Raw genomic sequence first — 14,938 nt, 5'->3', positions numbered from 1 at the left:
TCTGTAAGTGGCATTTCAGAGAGGATGCATTATAGGAAGACTTGGGTCTTGACCCTGATGAGATACTACCTTCCTCACTGTCCACTTTGCACAAATACCATCTTCTAACATGGCTCTAGGGAGCCCTATAGAAAATGAGGAGATTAAATCACAATGACTGGGAGAAGTGGGAGAAAACAGAAATAAGGAAGAAAAATGCTAATAAAAATTATAAAATAATAAAGGTCTGTTCATGCCCCATCTTATTCCTACTTCTCAGCATGTATTTCTTTTCTTTTCTGTTCTTTCACTGCACCCAACTTCTACCCTTCACCTTTTCTTTTACCTTTCTGTCCTCTTCCTGATTCCATGGAATTTCAAGGAGCAAGACAGGTCTGGGCAGGAGGAGTTTTGTCATAGGCAGTGTTGCCAAATAGAATTCAGGACACTTGGTTAAATGTGAACTTCAGATAAAGAAACAAAATAATTTTATTACTAAGTATGCCCCATGCAATACTTGGGACATATTATACTAAGAAATTATTTGTTGTTTACCTGATAAGTAAATTCCATTGGACATCTTGTATTTTTATTTGCTAAATCTGGCAATACTAGTCTTAGGGACTCTCTACTACTCAAATTTTAACATGCATACAAATCACATGAGATTTTCTAAAAATGCAAATTCTGATTCAGTAGGTCTGGGGTGGGGCATGAGCTTCTTTGTTTCTAACAAGTTTCCAGATGATGTTGATGCTGCTTGCTTGAGGACTGCTCTGTAAGTAGCAAAGACCTAAAACATTGTTCAGCAGAAATAATATAAGAGCTATTGTACATATGTAATTTAAAGTTTTCTAGTAGCCACATTGAATGAATTAAAAATAAGCAGGTGAAATTAGTTTTAATAATATATTTTATTTAATCTGATACATCTAAAATATTATTCCAAACGTAAGTAATTTTAAAAATTATTAATGAGATATTTTACTTTCCTTTTCTGCCCTAAGTCTGAAATCTGGTATATTGATTTAATCTACACTTATTATACACATCTCAATTCAGACTAACCAAACTTCAAGTGCTCAGTAACCACATGTGGCTAGTGGCTGCTGTACTGGACAGTGCAAACACAGAACATCTCCAGCTGCCAGAGCAATACCTCATAGTCTCCCACGGTAGTAGGAGTACCTGATCACATGGCTCCTCAAACGCCTGGTCAGGAGGAGGTGAGAGCCCAAGCCCATGATGATCCTGTACTGTGATAATAATTGTTTTGTGAACACTCAGAAACCACAGTGTTAGTCCCTTAGTGCTTATCATGTAACAAACTTTCTTGAAAATACGCTTCATTTATATTTTCAGGCACATAACACATACACAACACTTTTTATTTAAATCAAGTATCATTTTAATATATTTTATGACTGGATGATTCTAAAATTTTAATATAGCATTCTTTCTGTTGTCGAAATTTTTTCCCACTTGGTTAAGAATATTTAAGGCAGAATAATTAGTAGTTAGTAGGTTTCACACATGTATTTGAGAATAGAAGTCACACTTAAGATGTGATTGTCTGAGATTAGCTCATCTTGTGACTCTGGAGGAGAAAATTAGTGACAAAAAAAATGCTAATATGATAGCTTGCAGGCTGCAAAGCACAGGGTATCACCTGTGTGGCATTATACCTGCCTGCTCAGACGGCTAAGGGGTCTCTGTCCAAAACTTTGAAGGTCTGAGGTTTTTCCCAACTTGGGAGCTAACAAGTTAGCCTGTTATGGCTTCATGGATGCTAGCAGAAGACAAGACTCATGGGTCAGAGACAAAGGACTTTATTTACTACTCACCACAGAACAAGCAGTATGAGCATCAGTCTATTTGTGTTAGTTCCCTTTGCCCATAAAGCAATACAGGCAGGCCCAGATGGACGCTTGTACAAATGGTGGGTTTCATTTCAGGAGAAAAACCCTGAGTTTCCAAGGCTATAAACACACCTGCCCCTCTGCTAGAGAGAAAGACATTATTTCTACCTTTCAAGGCTGTTCGCTATACAAACATTCTAAAGATATTCCAAAATGAAGAGCAATTAGTGACTTACAAGATAAACAGAAAATACAGAGGTGCATGGAAAATATTCCCTCAAGATTTTCCATGAGAGAACAGGAAGTTGTACATCCATGTTGCCTTCTTTTCAACTGAAAATACTTGGATTTGCTTCATTTTCTGATTTACTATATATTATTAAATGAAATGTTACCTGAAAATATGAATATCAAAAATCTATCTTCCATAATCATATATAACTATACAGAATTGAGTTCTCATGGGAAAAAAAATGGATCTATCTTCATTCTAATATTTATTTCAAGGATCATCTAGCATTTGTCAGACCACTGCCTCTATTCATTTAAATGGTCTCAGACTGAAAATCGCATTAGTCAAATGCTCAAATCAATTACAATGGTCTTTGCCCACTGATTGAAAATCCAAATCCATATACCTCCTACAAAGCCTGCATGCCCTGGCCCTTGCTGGTCTCTCTCGCCTCATTTATGGCTGCCCTTCTCCCACCATGCTCCAGCACACTGGCTTGCACTCAGCTTCTCAACACCCTCCATATGCCAAGCTTTTTTGCACCTCAGTGACTCTGCACATATTGTTCCTTCTGTAGGGATCACCTCACACCCCTCTAGCTCTCCCTGACTTCTGTTCACTCTCATCATAACATATATCACAATTTGTACCAAGACATTTTTTTTCTTGTTACTTATTTACATTGCGTTTCCTCATCAGAAGGCCTGCTCCATGAGGCCAGGGAACATGTCTAATTAACTGATGTACACCAAGACGCTGCTGGTCCAAGTTGGTGCTAAATAAAGTGTATAGAATAATGAATAAACCTATCAAAAATGTTACCTAATTAATTCCCACTTCATGCCACATGGCTGTGACTCCTAGCACCTGAATATTTAGGCAATTGTAGCTAGAAAATAAACTAATTCAAGTATTCCATCAAATTCAGTAGCTTGAAAATGCAAATGGACAAAGCCCACATTACATTAGTTTATTAACAAAATACCATGGTATGTATGTACTTCTTGCTCCTTGTTAGGGGTATGACTCTGTGATGGTTAATGTGTGTCAACTTAACTGGGCTGTTAAGTACCCAGATACTTGGCTGTGTCTCTCAGGGTGTTTCTGAATGAGATGAACATTTTGAGTCAGTAGATTGAGCAAAGCAGATTGCCCTTTCCAAGGTGAGTGGTCCTCATCCAACCCGTTGAAGGTCCAAACAGAACAAAAAGGTGGAGTAAGGGAGACTGCACTTTCTCTGCCTGTCCTGTAGCAAGGACATCAGTCTTTTCCTGTCTGACTCAGACTACAAATGGAACTATACAACATTGGCTCTCCTGGGTCTCTAGCTTGCTGACTATAGATGTTGGGACTTCTCAGCCTCTATAACTGCAAAGCCAACTCCTATTCATATGTGTGTGTGTGTGTGTGTATATATATATATCCTATTGGTTTTCTCTGGAGAATCCAGACTAATACGGACTCTTTATCAAGTTCAGAGCCTAATTGCTGCCATGATTTCTACCAATTTTCATCAAATCAACTTGAGTTGATTAGAATCAGGTTAGCAAATGAAACACAAGTGCTTTTGATTTAAATGTTAATGTTTCTTACTTGAGATCCCCCTTTGACTTCGTGGAATGTGGATAATGTGCCAAATTAGTGGCACACTTTTACATTCTTGTTTCTCAAGCTAAACTGAACCAGGAGGCCTGACGTTTCATAAATCTGTCCATTATGCAAACATTGATTGTCATATGCTAGATGCCAGGAATACAAGGTAAAAAGGACCTAGTCTTCGCCCCCAAAAAGATCTCAAACGAGATATGCAGAGGTGTGAACACATAATTGCTGGGGTAAACATTTTGGGGACGTTTCGCCTAGCAAACTTCTCTGAAGTCCCACCTCCACTCCAAGCAACGGCTGATTAGATGAGGGGGAGAGAGGCAGGTATACAATAGATAAAGAGATAAGATATGAGTCATAACTATCTCTTTTGAAGAGTTGAAGCAGCTTTCCTAGGGAAGAAAATGCCTCTACTACTCTCAAAAATGCTCTCACAGGCACCTGCAGAGTCCTCACCTCAACAGACAGGAATCAGAGTTTTAATTGATAAAATAAAACTCACATTGAGAATATATGCTTTTGATTTTGCCCTATACTTTAAGCTCCCGTTTATAGAAAGAGCAAAATGGATTCTTTGGACAAAAATTAGTACTTCAGAGAGCATTATGTACAACTACTTGGTAAAAATCCAAGATGTTGTCTGCTACAAAATCAACATAAACCTGGAAATTTTAACTGAAAACCTATATAAGTAAATTTCAAAATTCATTGGCACATAGTATAAAAAATGATCTTATATATAAACTGGTTATAGATTCATTCATTTGGGTTATCTTCATAATCAGTAATGACTGCTAGAACCAACAAGATCAAAAAGTAATGTTTTAGAGCAGTGGAAAAATTACCTCTGTCCTTTGTGTAGCTTTAAAAACCCAGAACCCCTCACTTCTTCTTTTCTTCCTCTCTTCCTCCACTTCCTCATTCCTTCTTTTTCTCTTTTTCTTTTTTTCAATTTATGGAAAAAAATCTTGTTTAACCTTATTTAAAGTCCTTTAAACAATAAAAATCTTAGTAACAGAAAATGCTCTTTACATACTTACTTTCATAAAAGTTTTATATTTATATATTATAATATTATTACATTCAAATAATCTAGAAATAGTCCTGGTGAAACTTCATTTTACTATGGAATGAAAAGGCAGAAAGAGTGACACCAGCCATTCTCCATCACAGACATCAACTGGTCCCCACTGAACTCAGACAGCACAGATTTGGCCCATCTACAGGTTCTTAAACCTCTCCAGGGAATAAGATTCTAAAACTTAATGTTCCATTGAGTGAAGAAAGTTATTTTTCTTTTCCTAGTGAGAAAAATTATCTTTCATTTCTTATAATTCAAAGGTCCCTGATGAAATAGAGGCCTATTTTCTTTTGTTTGGTTTTCAGCCAAGTTAGAGAACACCTGGAGAATAACTTTTAACATGCATATTAAAATGATAACTCTCTTCCAGGAACTTCACAAAGGGCATCAAAGAACAGCATTGTCAATTCCCCTTAGATCCTACACAGAGGTTTAATTAAATAACAAGATTTTAAAGATCAGGCCTGAATGTTTGTAAGATTATATGGCAATACACATATTTCTTTAGTTCCACAGAATAGGTATATGAGAAGAAACAACAACTACATCAAAAAGTAGCTAGAATGAGAGGATAAGAAATCTCATTAATTTTGTGGGTTTTTTTTTTTTTTTTTTTTTTTTTTTTTGTACACGGGCCTCTCACTGTTGTGGCCTCTCCCGTTGCGGAGCACAGGCTCCGGACGCGCAGGCTCAGCGGCCATGGCTCACAGGCCCAGCCGCTCCGAAGCATGTGGGATCTTCCCGGACCGGGGCACGAACCCGTGACCCCTGCATCGGCAGGTGGATTCTCAACCACTGCGCCACCAGGGAAGCCCAAATTTTGGATAAAGGAATAGTTGTATTTAATAATTTAATCAGGGAAAATGAAGCACTCAACATTTATTAATAGTAGTTATATAGAGCGTATATGCACTGGTCTTACTTCTACTGCTTATTCTTCCTCACTTACAGCTGTTATTTTATCTTGTCACATTTCCACAGCAACTAATGCCTCCATTTTTACAGCTAAAACACTAGGAGTAACTTCTAACCATTCCAAATGCTCCAGAATCAATTGTCAACATTGTTAAAATTCTTAGCCATTCTTCCCCAAAAGCTAACTTCTTCCCCATACAGAACAAAGAAACAGCATCATCCTTGACCTAAGTCTCCTCATCAACTGATCTAATTTATGAAGATCAATCTTTCTTCTTAGTTGGGGGGCTCTGAGAGAAGTCAAATAATAATACTCTTCTGCTCCACCTGAGTGCTAAACTAAATGAGATATAAAACAAGGAGTAAGACAAGCAGAGGCCCAAATACCATCTTTATTACTATGAAAGGCCAGGTTGGAGGACAAAGCTTAGTGCAGGAGCAAAATGGATTGTAACTGAACCCCTCCTCGCAGAAGACAGACATGGCAGCCTATCACAGCAGCACTGGGCTCTCAATAGGGAAGAGAGGCCTGCCCCAGAAGAAACAGGAGGAAATGTGTCCTCCATGGCAGGCTGGGTCCCAAAAAGGAAAAAAGGAAGAACTGAACATGCCTAAACTATTTTTTCTAGATTTACCACATGAAGAGAGATGTCACCTCGTCTCACCTGGCATGGAATGAGTAAATTGGCAGAGAAATAAGGAGTTAAACTAATTTAACACCTTCTACTTGGAGGAAATACTAGGAAAAACTTGTTCTCCTTCCTGCCCCCATTCCCCCAACATTTTAAGAACTACCAAATAGGATCTTTTGTGACAGAGTGTCTGTCGGTTTTCACATATCTCTAGTAACCCATGGATATGGGGTTGCAATTTATATTAAGAATACTTTAATCTTAACAACTATACCCCTTAGATTTCCTGGTGTTTTGCTGGCTAGAAAATTATTTCCCATCAATTTTGCACCATATTTACTTTACATTCATCAAAAATTTTTCTAAACTCTTTAAAAATCAAAATTGTGTCTTATAACTAGTCTGGAAACCAACAAATGTGTTGTGGTTAAGAAAGTTAACTTCTTTAAGTCTCAACTTAAATGGTAAAATGGGTCTAATAACAGCACCTACCACATAGGAGTTGTTTTGAGGATAAAAGAAATTATGCATGTGAAATCCTAAGCCTTACACTAAACAGTACTCAATATCTGTTAGATGGTCATGATGGTGGTGGTGGTGGTGATAGTGATGATGATGATGTCAATGATTTTGCTCTTTCCAACATGATCTAACTCCAAATTATATCGTGACTCTTATGACATCTCTCCACCTCCAATGCTACTTATCTATGATCTCTCACCTATTCTATTGCAACAGTCCCCTCCTTGGATAGCCCGAGTCCTCTCTTGTCCCTCTGTGGTGGCCTACCATGGCAGGCACAGTGATATTTTTAAGATGGAGATCAGATCTTGTCATTCTTTCACCTGAAGCCTCCAGTGGTTTCTCATCACACTCAGAATAAAACCCAAACTCCTTATCCTGGCCTACAGGTTGGACATGAGCTGATCCTGCCCACCTCTCGGACTTCACCTTCCTCTGTTTTCCAGCTGGCTCACTACACTTTAGCCATGGTAGCTTTCTTTTCCTCTAATTCCTCAAGCTGATTCTTGTTTGGGTACCCTTTTAGAATATTCAGGGTCCAAGGTCAAAGGAAATTCTGTCTCCTTTCAGGCTCCAAATTACATAATAAGTTCTTTATCACGAAGTAAAAAATTCAAAGTTCCAAAAACAAAAATTAAATTATTTTAAAAAAATTTTCGTAGCTATAGTAATCAAAGTCCTTGGTTCATAACACATTCTGACCATTGGTTCATGCTTTATTTATGTGTTGGTTTCTATAATAATATAATAATTAAACCCACTACCTAAAGTAAACATAACCCAACATTCAACTATGATCCCCACTCTCTCCACAAAATGTCACTATCATCCTGAATACAGGATACTGAAGACCTGAACAGCACTATCAACCACCTTGGGCTAATTAACATTTATAGGACATTCTTCCTCAGCAAAATATACTTTCTTTTCAAGTGTACATGGAGAATGCACCAAGAGTGACCATATTCTGGTCCATAAAGCAAACCTCAACACATTTTAAAAATATTGCAATCAAAAAAGGATGTTCTTAGACCATAATGGAATTAAATTAGAAATAAATAACACAGATATTTAGAAAATCTCCAAATATTTGGAAATTAAATAACACAATTCTAAATAATCCATAGGTCAAAAAGAAAATCATAAGAGAAATTAGCAAATGTTTTGAAATGAATTAAAACTAAAATATAACATATCAAAACTCACAGCATGCAGCTCAAGCAGTACTTAGGATAGTCATACTACATATATTAGAAAACAACAAAGACCTCAAATCAATGACATAAGCTTCCATTTAAATCTAAAACAAGCAGAAGAAAGTAAATAATAAAAATACCAGAAATCAATAAAAATGAAAACAGGAAAACAATAGAGAAAATCAGTGAGAGCAAAAGCTGGTTCTTGGAGTACATCAATAAGATTACAAAACTTCTAACTGACCAAGAAAAAAGAGAAAGAAGATACAACTTACCAATATCAGGAATGGAAGATGAGACATCACTACAAATCTACAGATATTTAAAAGATTATAAAGGAATAGTACAAACAACTTTATGCCCATAAATTTGACAACTTAGATGAAATGGACAAATTCCTTGAAAGGCACACATTACCAAAGCTCACTCAAAATGAAACAGATAACCTGTATAGTACTATATAGTACTATATATTCACTGTTAAAATCCTTCCAAAAACAAATATATATAAAATACATATATTCATGCATAAGAGAATATCATAACAGCTTTATGAAACAATTTTGAAAACTTAGATGAAATAGACAAACTCTTTAAAAAAAATGACTTACCAGGTCTGACTCAAGAAGAAATCACAGTTCTCTGAATAGTTCTGTAAATTAAGAGATTTAGTTTAAATGAGAGATTTAATTAAAGAGATTTAAGCTGAGGTTTATAACCTTCCCACAAAGAAAACACCCAGCCCAGATGATTTTACAGGATGTTTTACTAAACTTTCAAGCAACAAACCATCCCAACTTTGTATGAACACTTCCTGTGAATATCAACTCAGTTTGTAACTTGTTTTTTTGCTTTATTTCAGGTGTTTTTGTTAAACAAAGGTTCTTAATATGGTCAAATATATCATTCTTTTCCTCTTCTTTAGAAATATTTTCCTTACCTAAGTTCATGGAGATATTCACCTTTGTTTTCCATTAAGAATTTTAAAATTGTATTGCTGACATACAGGCCCTCAATCTGCCTGGAGTTGATTTTTGTTTTTAGCCTGAGTTGGTGATTCAATTTAATTTGGGTAACCACTTTTTGTGCAGTTCCATCTGTTTGACAATCCTTCCTTTACACATTGATCTGACATCTAATTCTGTCATTTAATAATATTCTATACTAATTCTATAGGAGTCTTTTGCTGAGCTCTCTATTCTATTCATTAGTCAATTTATCTACTTCTGTACTAATGTTGCACTATCTTACTTAGCCTCATAGAAATTTCTCATATCTGGTAGGGCCAGGCCTTCAGAACTGTTTTGCCTATTCCTGGCTCTTTACTCCTCCAGCTTCAATCTCATGGAAAGAGAGACTCCTTATAATCACTCTCAACTCCCTTGCCCTTCCTCCATCACATTCACCTAACTAGATCCCACTCCCAGGCCTGTTAAAAGCTATCTCTCTACCTACTCAGTCACTACACTGAATGAAGAATATACAAAACCATGCTAACTGATGTAACTTTGTAACTACATTTTCAAATGGGTCCTCAAAATAGTTCAACAATCCTACATTCTCTTGTCAATCTATCCTCCCATACTTCTAAATTAGAAGGCAAAATTCATGTTGAAACCTAATCCCCAATGTGATAGCATTAGTAGGTGGGGGGCCTTTGGTAGTAGATTAGGTTATGAGGGTGGAGCCCTCATGAATGGGATTAGTACTCCTATAAGGAGGCTCCAATATGTCAAACATATCTCAATAAAACAGGAAAAAAAACACACAACAACAACAACAAAACAGAATATAAATAAAAGCGGGCCCAGAGCTGCCTTGGACCTTCTGCCACTTGAGGTTATTGCAAAGAGTCTATGAACGGGGCAGCAGGCTCGCACCATACACCAAATCTTCCAGCACCTTCATCTTGGACTTGCCAGTCTCCAGAGCTGTGAGATATAAATTTCTGCTGTTTATAAGCCATCCAGTCTATGGTATTCTGTTACAGCAGTGTAACTGGATTAAGACACTATCCCTCAGTAAAACAGAGGTAATGAAAGTATTTACCTTTCAGAATTATGAGAATTAAATGAGTTAATATATGTAAGGCACATAAAATATGTGGCACACAGTAAATACTATTTAATGCTACCATTGTTATCCTACGTGATTTCACATCTTACCCCCTCTACTCAAACCTCTTTTCCCTACTCCTTCTCTTCACTGATGACCCTGCTAATTTCACTGAGATAAGAGTAGTCAAAAGAGAAGTTCCACATCTTCTTATCAACAGATCTTCCAATTTACTTGCAGTTGTACCCCTATACTCTGCCTTCTCTATTACTGTAGATAAATTGTTATTATTCCTCAGGTCAACTCTTCCACTTAGGGACTTCCCTGGTGGTCCAGTGGTTAAGACTCTGCGCTTCCACTGCAGGGGGTGCAGGTTCGATCCCCGGACTGTAACTAAGATCACACAGGCGGCGTGCGCAGCCAAAAAACATAATTCTTCCACTTAGGCACCCCTCTAGTCTACTCAAGGACTTGCTCATGCAATCATCCCTTTTCTCTATGAATTATCTATTTTTTATTTCTCTACTGGAATAATCCCATCAGTATACAAAAATGTCATAAATGTGCCCTCTTAAATCCATCCTGGCTCCACAACCCTCTCCAGACACAGCCCCCTTTCTCTGCACATTATAGAAAAACTCCTTGCAAAAACTGTCCATAATTGCTGTCTATAGTTCCTTCTCTCCCATATTCTCTTGACTCCGACCCAATCAAGCTTACATCTTCACCACTCCACAGGATCCCCTCTTGACAAAGGCACCAACAACCTCCACACTGCCAAATCCAAAAGACAATTCTCAGTCCTCATCTTACCCTTCCTTCACACTTGATCACTTCCACCTTCTTCACTTATCTTTGATCAGAGTACAGCATTGGCCACTCCTTCTCAGTCTATTTCGCTTCATCTGCTTCTCTTTCATACCACTAAGTTTCCGTGTGCCTAGGGCTCAGGCCTCCAACCTCTCTCTGTTCCACCTACAATCATCCCCTAAACGATCTCACTCAGAGCCATGGCTTTCAATGCTATCTATTCACTGATGACTCTCCTGAACACCATACCCGTATATCCAACTGCCCACCTCACATCCCTACCTGTAAGTCTAACAAGCTTCTCAAAATTAACGCATCCTTAACAGCACCCTTAATATCCCTTTCTAAATCTGCTCCTCTCCCTATTTCCCACTCTGTAAATAACACAAGTCATTCAGTTGCTCAGGTCGCAAATCATAATTAACTTCCCTCTCACATCCTACAGTCCTGAGCAAATCCTGTTGGCTCTACCATCAAACTGTAAATCTAATCCAACCACTTTTACCACCTTGGACTGAGAGGGGGCATCATCTCCCAGCTGAAGTAGCGTTAACACCCTTCCAACTGGTCTCACAGATTCACCTCTTACAGTTTTTTCCTCCTCACAACAGCCAGAGTGAAACTATAAAAATATAAACCCTATCTTGTTACTCCCCTGCTGAAAACTTTCCAAAGGCATTCAATCACAGGAAGAGTAAACAAAGTCTTGACCATGGTCTACAGGCTCCATATGGCCCTGTGAACCTCTCAAACCTCACCTAGCACCACAAAAACTTCAAGAACTCAGCTCCCCCTTCCCCGATCCCTCAGTTCTTGAGAAGAACAGGGGGCCTCTCACTGTTGTGGCCTCTCCGGTTGCGGAGCACAGGCTCCAGACACACAGGCTCAGTGGCCATGGCTCACAGAGCCAGCTGCTCCACGGTACGTGGGCTCTTCCCAGGCTGGGGCACGAACCCGTGGGTCCCCTCCATCGGTAGGGGGATTCTCAACCACTGTGCCACCAGGGAAACCTGAGAATCCCTCTTCCTGTAAGGCTTTACCCATACACTTGTCTGAATGGCTCCCTCTTTAGGATCTCAGCTCAAATGTAATTGCCACAGAGACACCTTCTAACACCACCCTACCCAAGGCAGCCACCTACATCCCCAAGTCACTATCACCTAACCAATTGCATTTTCTCTATAGCACCTTATCCATATATAAAACTATCTTTTTATTTTAAATACACTTACATTTTGTCTTCTCGTACCTAGAATATAAACTTTATAAGAGCAGAAACCTTCACTCTCTTGTTAACTGTTGTATCTCCAAGTGCCTGGAACAGAGAAGACATTTTAAAAACTAGTTGTGGAATGAACCAACATCCCAGAAAACTTTCATATTTATTTCATTCTCCAGGAGAAACTGAAGTTTAAAGACTCAATTAAATGAATCACCCAAGATTCCACAACCAAGACAGCAGCTTTGAGGTTTAAGGCCGGTCTCTCACTAAAGCATGGGTTTTTAAATACTACGTCACCTTGCTTCACTAAATGTTTTTCAATTTACTGTTCTTCTTGTGAGTAGGAGTTAAGGATCCGAGGCCTAATTTTCCAAACTGTAAACATAAGACTCCCACTCGACAGCACTTAGACCCACAGGCCTGACCTCTCCGTCCTCCGACCCAGCGATACAAAGCCCGCTCTGTGGCTTTGCCCAGAGCGCCTGCGCCATGAGCGGGGCTCGTGCAAAGGCTTCTGGGATTGGTAGTCCCTGTTCCTTCTGTCTAAGGCATTCACATAAAAAGAAATAAACCACAGTGCAAATTAGATACCTCTGAATTGCGCACAAATTAAACACGACGCAGATTCTGGAAAGTGGTGCAGACTTCTCGTTTTCTACCGAGAGGCGCCAGCCGGACCAGGCGCTGCGCAAACAGCCGCAAGGGTCCTCATATGGGCGGGGCTTGCTCGCGATGGCTTGTGGCTCCTTCCTGCACAGCTTCTCTCTTTCGCTCAGGACCCTGGCGCCGGCAGTATGGGTGAGGTGTCCCGGGCCGGGGTGAGGGGGCTGCGCTTGCAAACTGGGGTTTCGGGGATGGGCGGGCAGATAGAAGCAGAAAGGTGAGGGAGAGCCACGGTGGGGAGCAGATGGGGATCTCCGGGGAGCGCCGCTGCCGCAGGCACATGGCCGGGCGGGAAGGGGCCGGGGCTGCTCGGAGGCCGCGGAGCCGGAGTTGAGAGGAACGCGGGGGCGTTGGGGAGGGCGCCGCTTCCCCCCGAGCTTTGGCGAGGGGCTTCATTCGTTGGGGAGAGCTGTTGGAGCGCTTGTGTCCACGTCTTACTTGGTTCAAGGGAAACTTTGCTGTTCGAACCAGGGCCAGAGTGTGATGTCAGAGCCTACCGGCCTGTAGTCTAAAAGAGGCTAGTACCTGAGATAATGTAAAATAAGATTTGGGTGTTTTTACTGGGGATCTAAGGTGATTTTGAATTCTAGGCAAGTGTCGCGGTCTTCGTACTGCCAGGAAGCTCCGTAGCCACCGACGAGACCAGAAGTGGCACGATAAGCAGTACAAGAAAGCCCATTTGGGCACAGCCCTGAAGGCCAACCCTTTTGGAGGTGCTTCTCATGCCAAGGGAATTGTGCTTGAAAAAGTGTAAGTGAAAGTCCATTGCTGTTTCCTTCATGGTTTTAGTATGGTAACTCGGGATAGATGCGCTTAAAGAAGGCTTGATGTAAATTCTAGGTCTTTGTGTATCAGCGTGTTTTGGGAACTTAAATAACTCCCAGAGGTTTTTAAACTTTCAGCATTAGTTTGGAAGGAATTGGGGTGCCATTGGAGGGGAGAAAGTAGCAATAATGAAACAAGGGACATTATGAGAGCTTAATATGTGTGGAAACTATTCTAAGTAATTCACACCCATCAACTATTTAATCTTTACAATTACTCACATCTTTCCTGGTAAGAAAACTAATATGGAGAAGTTTTTTGCCTGATGTTGTACAGCTAAGATTGAGCCACATGAATTTGCCAGCACTCAACTGCTTTTTGACTTTACGAAATGATCCCATCAAATTTAGTGGTACTGATTTGAATCCAGGATTTCTAGCTCTATTTCTTTGTTCGTATTTTACAACTATAAAGAGGCCAGAAGTTTCCCCTATTGGTCTAATGAAACTAAGACTAAAGAAAAACTTTAAGTTTAGCAGTTTAGGATTATGTTGAAAAGGTAGGAATACTACAATTTCTAATAAGTTTTATGCTTAATGAACTAAAATGTGTCCCTTTTCAGAAAGCCAGCTTACTGTGTTACATGCTGTTTATGTTTCAGAGGGGTTGAAGCCAAACAGCCGAATTCTGCCATCAGGAAGTGTGTCAGGGTTCAACTAATCAAGAATGGCAAAAAAATCACCGCCTTTGTACCCAATGATGGTTGTTTGAATTTTATTGAGGTAAGTGTTTTAGTCTGTTAGCTTCTGTTTGTGGGGTAGCAACTGTTTCCCTCAGTTGTTTATAGGATGAATGGGTATTTTTGGTGATTGCCACTTACATCAGAAGTAAACTGTTGATTTTATTCCAGGAAAATGATGAAGTTCTGGTTGCTGGATTTGGTCGCAAAGGTCATGCTGTTGGTGACATTCCTGGAGTCCGCTTTAAGGTTGTCAAAGTAGCCAATGTCTCTCTTTTGGCCTTATACAAAGGCAAGAAGGAAAGACCAAGATCATAAGTTTTGATGGTGAAAGCAGGATAGTAATAAATTTCCATATGCCAAAAATATGTTTTGTGTCTTTTCTCACTACACAGATGGATTGTATGCTTTACCAATTTCAAGAGAGTGGGAAAACAGTTAATTCAGAATTTTCTAGAGTAAATGAAATTCATAACAAATTTTTTTCTCTTCTCCATGGAATAAACAATATTGGTTAAATCTGAAATAATATAGTGTTCCGGTGCAGAGGGCCTAAAAAACTCTTTAAGCTTCTAGTGGGAATCATCTTGGGATCCCTGAGAAATATACATTCCTGGATTCATCTCCTTAGGGACCCAACATGATAGATACTATGGTCAGGTT

The 14,938-nt window shown here is 39.3% G+C and overlaps 1 protein-coding gene across 1 annotated transcript; it reads left to right on the top strand.

Moving 5' to 3' along the window:
• Positions 1 to 12,803: 12,803 nt before the first annotated feature.
• RPS23 (ribosomal protein S23) lies at positions 12,804 to 14,641 on the top strand. Its single transcript, XM_059060733.2, has 4 exons — positions 12,804 to 12,906; positions 13,362 to 13,521; positions 14,198 to 14,318; positions 14,447 to 14,641. Exons 1-4 carry the CDS (start codon positions 12,903 to 12,905, stop codon positions 14,591 to 14,593), a joined length of 432 nt encoding a protein of 143 aa, XP_058916716.1. The 5' UTR covers positions 12,804 to 12,902; the 3' UTR covers positions 14,594 to 14,641.
• The last annotated feature ends 297 nt before the right edge of the window (positions 14,642 to 14,938 follow it).

The sequence above is a fragment of the Kogia breviceps genome, chromosome 4 (assembly GCF_026419965.1).
Source record: "Kogia breviceps isolate mKogBre1 chromosome 4, mKogBre1 haplotype 1, whole genome shotgun sequence".
NCBI lineage: Eukaryota > Metazoa > Chordata > Mammalia > Artiodactyla > Physeteridae > Kogia > Kogia breviceps.
The sequence above is the reverse complement of the archived record's forward strand: the minus strand, read 5'-3'. Positions and strand labels throughout refer to the sequence as shown.